This window comes from Acipenser ruthenus, chromosome 1 (assembly GCF_902713425.1).
Source record: "Acipenser ruthenus chromosome 1, fAciRut3.2 maternal haplotype, whole genome shotgun sequence".
Taxonomy (NCBI): domain Eukaryota; kingdom Metazoa; phylum Chordata; class Actinopteri; order Acipenseriformes; family Acipenseridae; genus Acipenser; species Acipenser ruthenus.
The window spans coordinates 70,499,603-70,516,399 of NC_081189.1; the positions used below are offsets into that span (position 1 = coordinate 70,499,603).

Sequence of the window (16,797 nt, forward strand, 5' to 3'; positions counted from 1 at the left end):
ACACTCCAATTGTATAAAAAGATTCATTTCATCTTTGTGTTCCGTAAGTATATATCTCATGATCTGATTTGTAAGTTCTCTGCCCTATTATTTAATTAGCAGATCCTTTATTGCTGAGTTCTGTCTTGTACACAGTTCATTTGTATATATTTTGTTTTCTCTTCATTGTAATTTTTCTCTATCAAGACAATAAAAATTACTGATAAAAAATAAAAATAAAAAAAAGATTCATTTTATCTGAATAAGGACGTTTGGCAGGAGCAATATTCCATGCCTTACAAAGCTTGCTTGAGTCGTTAAATCAGTTTCTTTACTAAACGCCAAAAGGAGCAACTGTTGACTGCTGAAGCATACTTTTAAAGAGGCCAGCTTGTTTCTCATTACGTCTGATCCAGGAGGATATTCAGATGAAAATGTGTTGCAATTGGTTTCACAATGATGTTTGAGGCTGCTCGCTTTGTACTCAGACTACAGTGTGTAAGCGATTTGTTGCAGATGAGAAACAGGTTTACCAGTGTTTTCAGTAAAAGCAAACTCTTCCTTCCATTTTGGCTTAAAGCTTCATACTTTCATTTATTACTCGTGGAGGGTTTGCTCAATGTCATTGATTCCACGAAACGAACAAGCACTTCATTCAAAATAATTAAACTGACTTTCAACTGCACATCAGGCTTTCCCTCGAGGTGGTCGAAATACACATGCGCCAGCGAGTGGTGTCCAAAGTCATCAAGTTACAAAACATACTTGCCGTGAACATGCAGGCTCAAAGAAACAGGAGAGAGAGAAGGGGTGAGATGAAAGAATAATTAACATGACTGAATACAGAGAACAAAAATAACAAACTTGTGTTTATTTTAACTTTTTCTCTCTTCGTTTGTTATTTTTTCTTCAGTTCATTCAAGCCGCAAAGTGTGCGTCACCCAGGATTTCACCATGAGCCGGACTTCAACTGCCTGAGAGCTGCATGCAGCTTGTGAGCCGTGATTTGGCCACCTCTGATCTATACCTTTCACTAGGTAGCAGCATGTGTAAATGACACAAGCCAGAGGACCACCGATTAATAGAGGGTATCGTATCTTACAGGATTTGGTAGGATAGTATAATATGCCAATACAGTAGAACCTATCACAACCAAGACTGATATATTTTCTATTTAAAGAAAACCAACAACTCAGGTTAGAATTGACCATCAGTCTTTCATTAACAAGGGAAGTCAACGTATGTACAGCCAAAGGTGCTGTACAGGCTGATGTGAAATTTCTAACAGTGCATCAAATTGTAACCTGTATGTTTGATTCTTTGCAGCCTGCCACAAATATCATGATCATTTTCATTTATTTGTTACAGCCATTAAGCAGTAGGTTGCTTCATTATTAAATGAAATGGTGAACTGAGACAGACAGTGTTAATAATACAGTGTTTAAATTCACTGGTCCCTCTTTTACTATTCAACTAGTAGAGCTTGCACTTGACAAAGCAGACTTCACTCAGACAGTGGCATTAAGAAAAGATCATTATTCCAGAGATTTGAAGTTAGATATAAGAATCAATACAGTGCACAAGAATGGGCTGAAATATACCATTCCCCAGTTTATGTTCATAATCAAAATTGAACTTTAATTGCAAAAGGCCACACATCCTTTCAGCAGGCACTATCAAACTACAGTTTAGAATCCAATTCTCAACGAGAGTCTGACGTCTTTGTGCATACATCTCTCATATTTGCCATGATTAAAAACTAGTTTTTGACCTGATCCCTTGATCTTTGACATCGGACGCACTCCATCTCACAGAGGAAATTAATTACAATTTTAGAGAGATAGTATCACATCCCACCCCATCTTACTTGAAAAATAAATCAATCAAACTCAGCCCCGTCTCCTCCCCATATCTGCAACATGTCCACTTGATATCTTGTTCCGTATCTCTTCAGCCTTCTTGTACTGGAAGTAAGTTCACTTCATAGTGATATAAATCACTTCTGCGTCTAATCGGATCCACTCAAAGAACGCGAAACGCAAATCATAAAATGTAATTATCGCAGCACAACAGTCTGTATGTAATTTATCTCTGGATAAATAAGGGCTCATTTAGACACTATCCATTTTTTATTTGAGGTGGAACACACCCCACCCCCACCCCCCCCTCCCCCACCCCTTATATAATTACATTTGCATCGGGTGTGAGAGAATTTTCTGTGATTTATTAAAGCAATCAGCACCATATTTTCTGTCCCCTTTTTAACTGGAACTTCAGCCTCCTGTGTTGGAGTACTTTGCAGCTTGGGCTCAAGCAGCGGCCATCGCCAGATTCTCAGTTTGATTAGATTAGCATTAAACAACACCCTGACAGATATGACAAATAGGTGCATTAAACCATGTCATTTATTCTCCCTTCTGGATGCCAAGGTTCAGTTCTTTCCTGTGCCCCAGCTTCCCAAATATATGCAGCAAATAACACAAAAGATGATGTGTAATCTCTATAGATTACCATTGGAGAATAACTACAGTGAAAAATGTGAGATAAATGGGGGAAGAAAAGAATGGGAAAGTGTGTTTTTCATTAAAATAAAAAAAACTGCCAAAAACACATTGGCAAAAGCATTTTTTTCACAATTTTGAGCCTTTGTACTTTTATTTTTGTAATGTGTGCATTATATATGCACACGTTACATTCATACTGTATGGAGTACATTATTTGCCACCATATAGCTAATGTCTACAACGACTCCACTGTAACACCCATTAGGTGTGATCTCCTGTAGCCATTGTCCTTATTGCATTTTATTGGCAACATGTAGTATGGATTTTTTTTCACACCTGCTATGATTCTTTCATTTGTATTCATGAACTATCCATCAGCATTACCTAAATAAATGTGGAAACACTGACACAAAAAAAAAATAATCGATGCAAAGAATCATTAATTTTGCATTATCCTTTTTTGTCAGGCAAGTAAACCATCAGGGCTGCAAATGAAGGTCAAAGGTGTTTAAATGGGTCGAAACCCTTGACCTCTAGACCAATATTGCTCTCATTAAAGATATCTTATTTTACATTATTTTAAAGTAATAAGTGGGGTTTTATTGACAGGCAAAGGCTGGCTTCAAAGCGTCCATGAAAGATAACCAGTGTAATAGTCTCTCTCTCTCTCTCTTTATTTACTGCATATAACTCAAGAGCTGTAATTCAGTTGCTTTACTGCCAGCGTGAAAGAAAAGCTATATTAAGCAGTGAACAAAATGAAGAGCTTGTTGTTGTTTTAAAGGTCTGTTTTGTGTCATGTACAGCATTGACTTGCCTGAGAACACAGCAGCATGACCAGCTCCACAACCGAGCTGCTGGACTTCATGCAGACCAAACCTGAAACGACAAGAAAGAAAGGAAGGTGACCCAATACCCTCCTATTCTGCACAACCATTCTGTTCCTTAACTACCACAGTGTAATGTAATCAATTACTCTAAAGTCAAGGCTACTTTGCTGATATGTAGATCATAAAAGGGTTGATTTTTTTTTATATATATATAAACAGTTTCCACAGCATTTCTTACCTGAGAAAAGAGCCAATCAAGGTAATATAACGTTTTGTGCATTATATTTAATTGTTGGCCTATAAATAATTATAAGTTAAAATACTGTCCATATTATAAAGACCCACACATTTTTTCACAGAAGAAATTACTTAACTATGTTGGTGTAACAGAGGCTAGGTTAAGAAAAGGGACAAGCCTCTGTTTTTATTCTACACTGAAAAAAATCTGACAGGGAAAACAGGTTAGCAGGGGAAAACATGCTTGGGGGGGAAAAAAATATATATACGGTGTGTTTTTTTTTCCATGCAGCTACCATTAAAAAAATTGTAGCGCAAAAAAGAAAAAAAACAACAGACCAGACTAAATCTGCAGATCCAGAAATATTGATATTTTAATGAACAAACAAAATGTTACTGTAAACTAATACATGTTTCTGCCTTGTATTACAGCTACAAATGTGCAGAGCATATGTCTTATTGATCCATATCTGCATTTTGTGGTTTTGGACCGAGGGGGTTATTATATATGCAGAGAGGGGAAATGGCTCCATGACCTTTGCTTTCTCAGTTACTCTCTCCCTTCAGCCCTCCAGCTATCAATCAAGTTTCCATTTTGTTTGGTGGCAGCAGACACCCCAAACACTCTTATTAGTACTCTGACCCATGACCCCTTTCTCTATAAAACCTTTGCAGAACTGTAATCAGTTAGTTAAAAAGATACTCTAGATGGTTTACGGCTTACATTTGATTACTATAGTTTTTTCAAAATATTAAGAGCCAACACTTGAAAACTGCCCCATTCATTAGCAAGAGCCTTCGTTGAGGGATCCCAAAACAGCCTGTGAAGTTCAGAGGGCTCATTTACAAGCAAGACTACCCTTTGCCTATGAATGAGAGTTTAGATTATACGCTCCGCCAGTGGGGCTGTCAGAATCAAAGGGTCTGCACTCGTTTCAGATCTGCATTGTGTGATCAAAGTGGTGAATTCAGGCTACTTTATCCAGTTATTACATTTGATTCAAGGTTACATACAGTGCATACATCCATATAGTATTTAATGGAGAATACTGACAAGACTTTGGTAATAATTAAAGTTGTAAACCATGTCTAGCAAGGTCAGGAACAATTTTAGCTATTCATCATTACATCTATTTTCTCTCCCCTGTTATGACACAGGAAACTGTCTGACAGTGTATAAGGTTATTTAAAGGGTACGTAGGTAGGTTTCTTAAGATTTCTTCAAATTAAAACTAGATTTGCAATTCCCACACCTAAATTTAGATTTTCAGGTTACCATCAACGAATAGACAAGGCGGCATTTTTATCAGAACTAGAATGTGAAGCATACCACATTGTAATTTAAGCATCCATAGGAGGGACACCTCTGCCTGTCTTGCAACATGTTTTTAATCATGTTTTAGTTTATTTACGGGTACAAATCTGATGCTTACAACCATTCTGAGAGTTTGAGATTTGTAGCTCCAATACTGTATGCTGATCACTTTTCACTATCATGATCCAGAATCCTAGTTGACAGCTCCTTTTGAGTGCTTCCTGATTCCAAAGAAATCGCATGTGGTGGCCTTTCAACTATGCTGGTTGAAAGGTCAACTAACTCATGATGTGATTTCTTTGTAATCAGCCAATTACGATTCTACAGGCTCAGATAATGCCAAGATTTTGATACGATTAAAAAAAAAAATATTGGAGCAATGGAACTTGACTTTAAATGTCAATAAAGTGCAAATGAAAAGTAATAGTAATACAGTAGAAGTTACACACATAGAAGTTGTGAGCACATCACAGGAATGGAGTGTGTTTGCAAGTCTAAATGTCTTTAATTCAATGATTTCATGTATATGTACTGTATTAAACAATATCCACAGGAATCTCAGGAATAAGAAGGAGGAGCCCCATTTTCTGTTTCAAGGGGGGTGTTTAACAGACTGGTTGAAACTACTGTAAGCAACAACCAAATGTTTTACATTCCTACCATAGGCACCTCATTGTAAACACTAGTGTTTAACAGTAGCTTTATAACCACTACACTATGACATTTAATCAATAATACCTCAGCAATGTGAGGGTAAGAAATGGAAGACTTACTTGTACCTTCTATGAGCAGCTCCTGCCCATGGCTGCCCAAAAGGGTACGGGAAAGGAAGGGAGAAAAATCCACAAATATCTCCCTCAGGAGAGGGGCAGCCTTTTCAAGGGTCTGTTCAAGCCTTTCAGAAATGCTGCAAAAATTAAGGAGATGAATCAGGAGACAGCCCAGGACCTGAAGAGATTTTGAGCATTTTTCACTTTGATGTACAAAACATGAAGCAGTCCTCTCTTTATACAAATGCCAAAAGCTACCAACAGCTATCAATAGAACAGTATTGAATTGACAAACATCATATTTTAATCTGATTGTTTGGGTTTTAAAATTTGATTTAAAAAAATAATGCAATTTGTAGTAAAATGCATTTAAGAGTGCATATTTTCTCTCTGATTACTAATACTTAAAATATTAATTATTCTTACTGAAAATATATTATGACATCTTTAGGTCAGGATAAGTGTTAAGAGATGAAAGAAAGCACCAATAACTTGACTTCTTTGGAAATCCTGGAAAACTGTGCTCAATAAAATTATTGACAAAGCGTTACTCCAAGCTGAATTACCTCATATTTGAAGCAGAATCTTGTGTCATTGGGGACACTGTGGGAACAGATGGTAGATTTGCACTTGCAGATCCACTTCCTGTATTAAATACAAAATGATGCTATTACAACATCTCGATTGTTCATGGTTTTAAACAATGCTACTGCAAAATGAATGTGTGTGCTATATGTATTTTTTCATTATATACAGCGACTTGTTAGCAGTGAATAGTTGGGATGTCTATTTGCTTATGACAAGTCTCTGTGCACAGTACTGGCCATCTGTATATATGACACACAATCATGAAGTTTATAATAGAACTAACAATGGATAATATAGCTGAGCCGATATATGAATATTTTTCACAAATATGGATTGTATTGCCCTGAGGCTCAGAGAACCAACCAACAGTGGGTTATAATGCCACAAGGAAGTGAGTTTGTTACTAAAAGCAACAGTTGATTGAATTGCTGATCAGAGGCAATCAAAAATAAAACAAAATCAAAATTTAAAAAATATTACAAATCTAAAATCCCCAAAATATATATAAATAAAAATGTGAGCAGTCACCTTAACGGACACGTTTAAATAAGAAATCAATAAAATACAGTAAAGAAGGATGCTTGACCTCAATAGTGGTTCCCTTACTGGTAGACGTCAAAAAAGTCAATACAAAGATGAAAGTCTTTTCACACTTTCTCCTCCAGAACCTCCAATGTTTCACTTTCAGGGTCTAGATAAGTCAGTAGGCAGACACTCCCAAAAATCAGTAACAACGCATGGCGGGTTTAAAAAAAAAAAATAACACACATCTGCAGTGAAAGTGTTACAAGTGCTAAACACCGCAAGACAAGAGCATGTGTCTGTGGCATTGGAAGTTCTTCTATGTGTAAATGAAGTAGCCACTTCAAACACGAAGGACTAAATTGACTTATCTCTATTAATCTCTTTCCTGATAAACTGGCTCCTTCAGACTGACGGCTTTACAGACATTTACAAGGACTTGAAAGAAAATGCAAATAGATTAACTGTCTAGTGTTCCCCCAGTGAGGGCCATTGTTTACATACATTTGGAGTCCAAACCCTGCACAGCTCAGGATAATAAAACGGTCACAACTACTTATTTTATTAATTTTAGCAATAAATACCATTGTGTCTTGTCCACCTTTTAAATACTGAATGTAAATATAACCTCACTATATACAGTTTAATTGCTGTCCATGACTTATGTATTTGCAACATCGGGCTAAAATGGAGTACTTGTAGGTTAGACTGCTAATGTTTTAATATTACCACATATAATTTACATACAGTAATGTTATTTAAATACATCAACAAAAATGTGTACATATAAAGGCTAAATGCTGATATTTTATTTTTAGCGCCTCTCCTAAAAAACATACATTAAAGTACAAGTTTAACTATGTCTGATACTTGTGACATGTTCCAGTTCTTTCACACTTATCAGGATAGATTAGATACAGAACCTTTATTCAAGGTCTGGATGTTTTGGCATTCTTGCATATCCTCTGGTGTAAACACCATGATGTTTCACTCTTACTAGTTCGTTTATGTCGGCATTAAAAAAACACTGAACACCATAATTTCTGAACACCATTTGTTTGCGCATCTTTTGGCAAACTGAGTTAATTAATAACAATAATTAATAACAACTGTCTTTGGTTGCATGTGACGTCAGTAGCATGGCTCAGCTCTGCAGTGGAAAAACAACCCAGGCTCCCCTTAACCGCACCATGAGGGCTTGGTACGGCCCTGGCATGGCTCGGTTGTACAGTGGAAAAGAGGCAAAAGGGTCTACAGGAAATTAATAAGATTCTTGGCAGTCCAAAACCGCTACACAATCGTTCGGGTGACTAGAGCATTAGGAAAAGTCCAACTTCTTTAGGAACCTGTTTATTCAAAGTTATAGAACAAGTGGGGTATCCCTGAACTATGGCGGAATGGGTCTGAACCATTGTTGAACGGGAAAGATTGTTAATTAGTGTGCAATATTAGCAGTTTGTTTAATTATACTTTGCTTGGTTAGCAGTCAGCTGCTGTCCTCAATTGTTTTTTTATATACTTAAATAAATAGGGTATGAAAGTGTTTTGTGAATGTTGATTTGTATAACATTTGCCTACAATGTTTAACCAGGCATGTATTTGTAGCACCAAGGACACTGCATGGGTAATCATGCAGGAAACTTGCTGTGCTACATACAAGAATGTTATAGGCCATCATGAACTAGCATTTCTCTTCATCTGTTTACGCATTGCATCACCTCTATACCTGCGCACTGCATACCACTTTGCCGCAGGTTTCCCACCATTTCTAAAAGTTAGAACAAATAATGTATTTAGACACTGATTTTCTCAAGTAACACATTGACAATCATTTCCCTCATCAAGCATATTAACAACGACAAAAAGTAATGGCACAAAGTTTTGAGTCCAGGACCTCTTGATGCAAGTAAGCTTTGATCTGAGATCCGATCCTTTCATCAGTTTTGTCCCAGTCCCGACTGTTAGTTATTTGGAGAGAAGACAGATGATTGGCACTTTTTTAGACATTCAATCTGAGATGTCATGAACATACCAAATGAAGCACCTTCCTACACCCATCAGTAACTCACCAGCAGCCGGCTCTGTTGCTGTGCTTTGGGGAGAGTCCGATGTGGAGACCACGCTGACATTATTAACTGGGGTGGCAGCGGCAGCAGTAGCAGGGACTGGTGTGGCAGCAGTTACTGTACTAGGAGGCAAAGATGGAGCTCCACCTGCCTTCTTGGGAGCTACCACAACACTCCTGAAACAAAATGTAAAGAAAATAAATACAAGGTAAGGTTGAAACAGTAGCTGATGGTCGTGCTATTATCAATAATTATTAAATAGATAATCATCTGACAGTCATCTAAAGCTAAAAAAGGGCAGTGCCACTACTACCGAGATGTTTTGTTCCTCTATGATTTTTCCATAGAGATGCTGAGGGGGTGTTAAGTGCCACATAATTAAACTGGGTATAAGGGAATTAGTTTAATTCACTGCCCCCCTCTACTCTGCTATGGGAGAGAACATTTATTTTAAACAGTCAACAAGTGAAAGTAGGCCGAGTGTGTGAGACAGGAACTGAATTAATCTGTTGCTAAAAAACAATAATTAAAACTTTCATTATCGTCCAGCCCTTATATAAGGTAGAAAACAAAAAGAAAAACTAGGGCTGTCAATTAATCACAGTTAATTTCTGCGATTAAAGCGTGTAAACTTTTTGTATTGATACACCAGGCTTTTATCAGTATTTAGTTTGTTTGTGCTCTACACCGATTGTTTCCCAGCTTCCCCTGGTAACAGAGGGGCAGGGAAGTGTGTGCAGGAAAAAAATAAATAGAAAATCACGTTTTGCAATAAGTGTCTCTTTCTGTCACAGCTGATGTGAGGCAGTGATATGCGATGTAACAAAAGAATCACACCGAACGTAGCATCGCCTGTTTTATACAGAATATTATTCTCATTAGTGAAATTCGACTCCTACCTCCTACTGCAGGTACTTTTTTAAATACATACACATGTATATACATATATATATACATATATATATACACATATATTATATATATATATATATATATATATCTATATCGTATTTACTCAAATTTAAGTCATACTTTTGTAGCCAAAATGAAAGTTCAAATTTGGGGGGAGCGACTTGGATTCAAGGTTTTTAGTTAGGATACCAATTTACACAGTACTGCCCTCTATAGTAATTACTCTCTGTACAGTACCGGTATATTAAAATGGCTGCACACTTCATGAACATTTGTTAATGCAGCTTTTAAAAGAAAAGTGATTTTGTTTGCTTAAGAAAAGAGAAACTGCGGCATCTGAGATGTGTCAGAAGATGGAGACGCAATCGAAAGGCTATGTAATACTATAATATTACCAGTATAGTACTTGTTGAAATGATCAACACGGGTCCGGCTTCAAAATGAATATCATAATATTTTTATATATATTATATATATATATATATATATATATATATATATATATATATATATATATATATATATATATATATATATATATATATATATATATACACACATACACAGTACTGTGCAAAAGTTTTAGGCAGGTGTGAAAAAATGCTGTAAAGTAAGAATGCTTTCAAAAATAGACATGTTAATAGTTTATATTTATCAATTAACAAAATGCAAAGTGAGTGAACAGAAGAAAAATCTACATCAAATCAATATTTGGTGTGACCACCCTTTGCCTTCAAAACAGCATCAATTCTTCTAGGTACACTTGCACATAGTTTTTGAAGGAACTCGGCAGGTAGGTTGGCCCAAACATCTTGGAGAACTAACCACAGAACCACAGTTCTTCTGTGGATTTAGGCAGCCTCAGTTGCTTCTCTCTCTTCATGTAATCCCAGACAGACTCGATGATGTTGAGATCAGGGCTCTGTGGGGGCCATACCATCACTTCCAGGACTCCTTGTTCTTCTTTACGCTGAAGATAGTTCTTAATGACTTTCGCTGTATGTTTGGGGTCGTTGTCATGCTGCAGAATAAATTTGGGACCAATCAGATGCCTCCCTGATGGTATTGCATGATGGATAAGTATCTGCCTGTACTTCTCAGCACTGAGGAGACCATTAATTCTGACCAAATCCCCAACTCCATTTGCAGAAATGCAGCCCCAAACTTGCAAGGAACCTCCACCATGCTTCACTGTTGCCTGCAGACACTCACTCATTCGTGTACCGCTCTCCAGCCCTTCGGCGAACAAACTGCCTTCTGCTACAGCCAAATATTTCACATTTTGACTCATCAGTCCAGAGCACCTGCTGCCATTTTTCTGCACCCCAGTTCCTGTGTTTTCGTGCATTGTTGAGTCGCTTGGCCTTGTTTCCACGTCGGATGTATGGCTTTTTGGCCGCAAGTCTTCCATGAAGGCCACTTCTGACCAGACTTCTCCGGACAGTAGATGGGTGTACCAGGGTCCCACTGTTTTCTGCCAATTCTGAGCTGATGGCACTGCTGGACATCTTCCGATTGCAAAGGGAAGTAAGCATGATGTGTCTTTCATCTGCTGCAGTAAGTTTCCTTGGCCGACCACTGCGTCTACGGTCCTCAACGTTGCACGTTTCTTTGTGCTTCTTCAAAAGAGCTTGGACAGCACATCTGGAAACCCCTGTCTGCCTTGAAATTTCTGCCTGGGAGAGACCTTGCTGATGCAGTATAACTACCTTGTGTCTTGTTGCTGTGCTCAGTCTTGCCATGGTGTATGACTTTTGACAGTAAACTGTCTTCAGCAACCTCACCTTGTTAGCTGAGTTTGGCTGTTCCTCACCCAGTTTTATTCCTCCTACACAGCTGTTTCTGTTTCAGTTAATGATTGTGTTTCAACCTACATATTGAATTGATGACCATTAGCACCTGTTTGGTATAATTGTTTAATCATACACCTGACTATATGCCTACAAAATCCCTGACTTTGTGCAAGTGTACCTAGAAGAATTGATGCTGTTTTGAAGGCAAAGGGTGGTCACACCAAATATGGATTTGATTTAGATTTTTCTTCTGTTCACTCACTTTGCATTTAGTTAATTGATAAATATACTCTATTAACATGTCTATTTTTGAAAGCATTCTTACTTTACAGCATTTTTTCACACCTGCCTAAAACTTTTGCACAGTACTGTATATAAAATCTTTCTCTAACTATCTGGAGGAGCACAAGAAACAGGAACACTGAGGTATGTACTGCTTAATGGCGGTTTCTCCATCGCTCTCTGATTCTCTAACTTACTCACTGTTATTATGGTCTGTAAAACTACTGGAACCCCACTAGGGTAAACTCCAAAGTCCTAACTCAAACCTAAAATGAACAACACATTTCTGTCTTGCACTAATTTTGCTTGTGAACGTTACAGAGTCATGTTGGACAAATTAAACAAACGAGGACAATAAAGCAGACTGAAATAAAGTTCAAGGTAATTTACCCTTTCCCAGCTACCATAAACTGCAATGACTGTCGTTCAAAACTGAAAGTACTGTACATATTTTTTTCCCCCATTTGCATTTGTAATATAGTAGGTGATGTACTCTGATGCTTTAATGTACAGTGATACTGTGTTCCCTGCCGGCACCTAGAAATTAAATTATTTAACCGTTTATTGTGTTTTTTTCATTAAGACTTAAATGTGACTTGCATTCAGGGTCTTGAATGCTCATACCTGCAGACTGATTACAGACTGATATAAAACATTTATGGATTTGTCAAAGAAAGTGTTCTATAATATGCCAGCAAGCCAGCACAACAAAATGAAACAGAGAGCAATGCCTATGATCCAACGACTACTATTATTTTTTATAAAATAAATTATTATTACAAACAATACTAAATGTATATATTAAAGGAAACTGATAAGAAAATACAGTATAATTTTAAATGCATATGATTATTATTATTATTATTATTAGGCTTCCAAGCTGGCTTGGGAAGCCTATTGTTATTGTTAGGATTTTTCTTATTATTATTCTTCTTCCATGAACTGCTCCTGTTCACACGCGGTGTAACCAATCAACATGAAACTTGGTAGGTATCATCCTGTGTAGATTACAGTTCAGATGCAAAAAAAATTGCACTCGTGCATCAAACAAGATGGCGGCCTGACGCATTTTTCAGAAAAACCTTTCAAAATCTTCTTCCTGGGAACCAGTGAACCGATTGATCTCAAACTTTGCATACATCAGCAGCAGCCAAACCCGCTTCAAGTTTGCAAAGCAGAAGTTGCTGCGATAAATTTTACTAACAAAATGGCTGCCACAAATTTTACCAAAACGCGCCCCTAACAGCAAACTGCGTTTATTAAAGCCGCTTGACCTACAAACTCCAAACTTGGTAGGCATCGTCCCAGTTACAATGGAATACAAATGTCAAAAAGGTGCTGTTTTGTAAAGCAGTATGGCTGCCAGATGCACATTTACATCTTAAATTTAAAACTGCCTCAGTTGACAAATGGTTTACTTGACTAACTCCAAATTTCACAAGCATCATCTCTGTCACTGTCAGTACAACTCACTCTTAAAAAAATGGTGTTGTTGACCTGAACCAAAATGGCCGTCTGACAGGTTTTTTTTTTTTAAAAAAAGCTTCGAAATCTTCTTGGGAAGCGGTCAAGTGATTGATCTGACACTTGGCATATATCATCAGCAACCAAACCCACTTCAACTTTGCAACGAAGTTGCTGCGATAAATTTTACTATCAAACTGGCTGCTACCAAATTAAAAAAAGCGCACACCAAACAAACTGCTTCTGCTTGAAAACCATTTAACCAACTTACTCCCAACCTGGTAGGCATCATCCCGGTGACAAATATGGCAAAATTGAGTTGTTTTGTTAAACAAGATGGCTGCCGGACCTAATTTTCAAATTAAATTTAAAACTACTTCAGTTTAAAAACGGTTTACTTGATTAACTCCAAAGCTGAAAACCATCATGCCTGTGTCAGTACAATTAACTTTTTCAAAAATGGTGTTTGTACGTGAACCAAGATGGCCGCCCGACATTTTTTGGAAAAAAAATTCAAAATCTTCTTGTGAAGAACTGGTGAAGTTACTGACTTCAAACTTGTCAAACATCAAGAACTAATCCTGCTTCTTCCATTAATTGCTTAAGTGTTTGGTACCTGGGCTTGTGAGCCGTAAAACTGCCCGGCAGTTCCTATTATTATTATTATTATTATTATTATTATTATTATTATTATTATTATTATTATTATTATTATTATTAATAATAATAATAATAATAATAATAATAAAATGACAATACAAATGTCACTTATATAGTGCACTTCATGTAAGCATTCCAGGGCGCTTTACAAAATAAATACAAAAAGCCTGTGTCTAAAATATAATCCAGCTACAAATAAACAGACCCAAACAAATACGTTTTCAAACAGGATTTAAAAGATTCAATTGTGCTTGCATTCCTGCTATGAATCGGGAGCAAGTTCCAAAGACGAGGGGCAATATAACTTAATGCCCCGGCTCCGACAAAGTTCAAACAAATTTTAGTGACTGTCAGAAGATTAGCATTTTCCGATCTCAGTGAATGGCCAGGGACATATGGGGTCAGCAGATGTTGAAGGTAAGAAGGTTCAAGACCATGTAAGGCCTTGTAGGTAATAAGAAGAACTTTTGTAATACTGGCACCTCTTGCATTCACATATTTAGTTACTTGTCTTTTTATGTCCAAATCATGAAAAGTAACAAGGCAGTTCCATCAGCATTAACAGTAATCACCACATTAATCTGAATGGTTGGTACTTAACACAAGTGGTGATACCTACAAAAGCTGCGAAGCTGCCTAACCAGATGTCAACAGATTGCTCTTCACTGTAAAAGAAGAGTACATGAAGTGCTAAACAACAAATCTCATTAAGATTAAATAAAAAGCTATTTTTAATGATGTATTTTTTTTTATTATTATTTTACCCGTAAAGATGTAAGGATCCTACTAATTAGGTAAATCTTTGCGCCAATGCATTCTGCACTCCCTGAGCAGTGCTTAATTTTAATTACCTAGTAACATTACCCATAAGCCTAAATGTACTTCATTCAACTGGATATTTACTCAATTATATCATCTGCAGGCCCTGCTACAAAGGCATCCCATATGAATTCCCATAATGGCCTTTAAATACTTACATTTGCAAAAAAATAATAAATAACCCAGCTGAAGGTCTTGCTTTTGACTTCCAAAATGCTTGTAACTCCACTTAACAATAGGAACGTGTTTTTACAATATTATAATAATAAGCATTGGCGCATAACAGAGAAGTTTAAGACACCAGCATTAAAGACCTGCAATCATGAACATTTATTTGGCATAATAATTGTGGGGGGGGGGGGGCAACTTTTTCACTTCCTACCGTTAATGCAACATTGATTTTATTTGAATAGCTTGTTAATTTTATCAATCGCAATCCCCCCTCTCCCACTCCCATGAGGTTTTTTTTGAGGTTGGGGTGGGGTCTATCTGTGCTCTCATTATTTTTCTAAATTGGTGTAACAGTAAGCAATACGCTGGTATCAATTAATCACTCGTCAAGTAATCTTGTCGTACAACCAAGCAATACATCAATGCATCTGGATTCTGGCCATTGGTCATTTAATTATTTAGAAGGTTAACCGATACTGTACCAAATATGTCAACATATTAACAAGTTGAGTTATTATTATTATTATTATTTGTTTATTTAGCAGACGCCTTTATCCAAGGCGACTTACAGAGACTAGGGTGTGTGAACTATGCATCAACTGCAGAGTCACTTACAATTACGTCTCACCCGAAAGACGGAGCACAAGGAGGTGAAGTGACTTGCTCAGGGTCACACAATGAGTCAGTGGCTGAGTTATGGTGGCACTAAATTTTGTTCCCCCACTCTATTAGGTCCAATGAAACATTTCCACTGAAACTATTAGGCATAGGTATTGGACTCAGGAGTTTATTCCAAGGAGTGTTAAAATTAGACAAGGAAATGTATTTTAAAGTGGAAAACAATCCAAAAGGGTTCTACCTCAACTGGTGGATTTAAAAAGGGGTACAGGTGTGTAGGACATGTGTGCTAGCCAAGGTTAAAAAAATCATCCCCCATTACCTTTTTTTTAAAACATTACTAGTAGTCCCACTGCACTGTGCTGATTATTATTATTATTATTATTATTATTATTATTATTATTATTATTATTATTATTTTAAGTTTATGCAAATATAACTGGTGCATGGTGCATCCTGGGAGTTTGCTGTTGGACACGTGGTCTCATGGCAGTAAGGTTATTGAAGTGACTTTGAACAAAAAACAAATGATTTTGAAATGCATCTGTTATGTTGCTGAATAAACAGTTTAAAAAAATGTAGCCATGTAAAATATTTCATGGTTGCAACAGAACTGTCTCGACAAGCGAACCAGAAACGTCCTGATTCAACAAACAAGAAGAATTAAACTTTAGCCGAATACAACAGGCAGAGTTCAACAGCCTTTATTCACATTTTAGGGCAAATACTTTTCACCTCCCTCTTACCTTTTTATGAGGTTTACAATTAGACTGGTTCTCAGTTCAGTTGCTCCAGTATTGACTTAATTTTTCTTTGTATTTCTCTTCTCGTATTATAAGCAAGTAGAATGATTGCAAAGATTGTAAAATGTAAGGGAAAAGGCCATACATACATAAAAAGCTGTGTGCCCCTGAATACCTCAGATTGTACATTTCACAAATGTGGGTGTATTGATACTGACAAGTATTGAATTGAAGATTTAATGACAATGGATTTATCTACAATTTAAGACACTAATACGGGTTGGTCCTGGTCAATACATGGAAGTGAGACTGCCAACGACCACCAGGTCCTGCAGGGCATGACTCCGTAGAGGACTGTGCCAAACAAACAACCAAACGCTCAGAATACTGCTTGGAGGTATTGTAGTGATGGGACATTAATCCAAGGTCCTGTCTACTTTGTGGTCATGAACAATCCTATGGCACAGATATAAAAGATATGTTATGTGTCACTCCAAAACAGTAGTTGTAATTATGAACAATAC

General features: G+C 36.9%; 1 protein-coding gene across 5 annotated transcripts in view; it reads right to left on the minus strand.

Annotated features, from left to right (window-relative positions):
- The window catches only part of LOC117420647 (lipopolysaccharide-responsive and beige-like anchor protein), a 311,185-nt gene that overhangs the window by 201,963 nt on the left and 92,425 nt on the right, over nucleotides 1-16,797 (minus strand). For 4 of the 5 annotated variants that reach the window (XM_059028772.1, XM_034034157.3, XM_034034153.3 and 1 more), the window contains 4 exons: nucleotides 8,815-8,987; nucleotides 6,202-6,280; nucleotides 5,639-5,772; nucleotides 3,301-3,362 (listed from right to left, as the gene is read on the minus strand). In XM_059028772.1, coding sequence (XP_058884755.1) covers nucleotides 3,301-3,362; nucleotides 5,639-5,772; nucleotides 6,202-6,280; nucleotides 8,815-8,987 — 448 coding nt within the window. The remainder of the gene's footprint in view (nucleotides 1-3,300; nucleotides 3,363-5,638; nucleotides 5,773-6,201; nucleotides 6,281-8,814; nucleotides 8,988-16,797) is intronic. The other variant, XM_034034155.3, reaches the window with a different exon arrangement.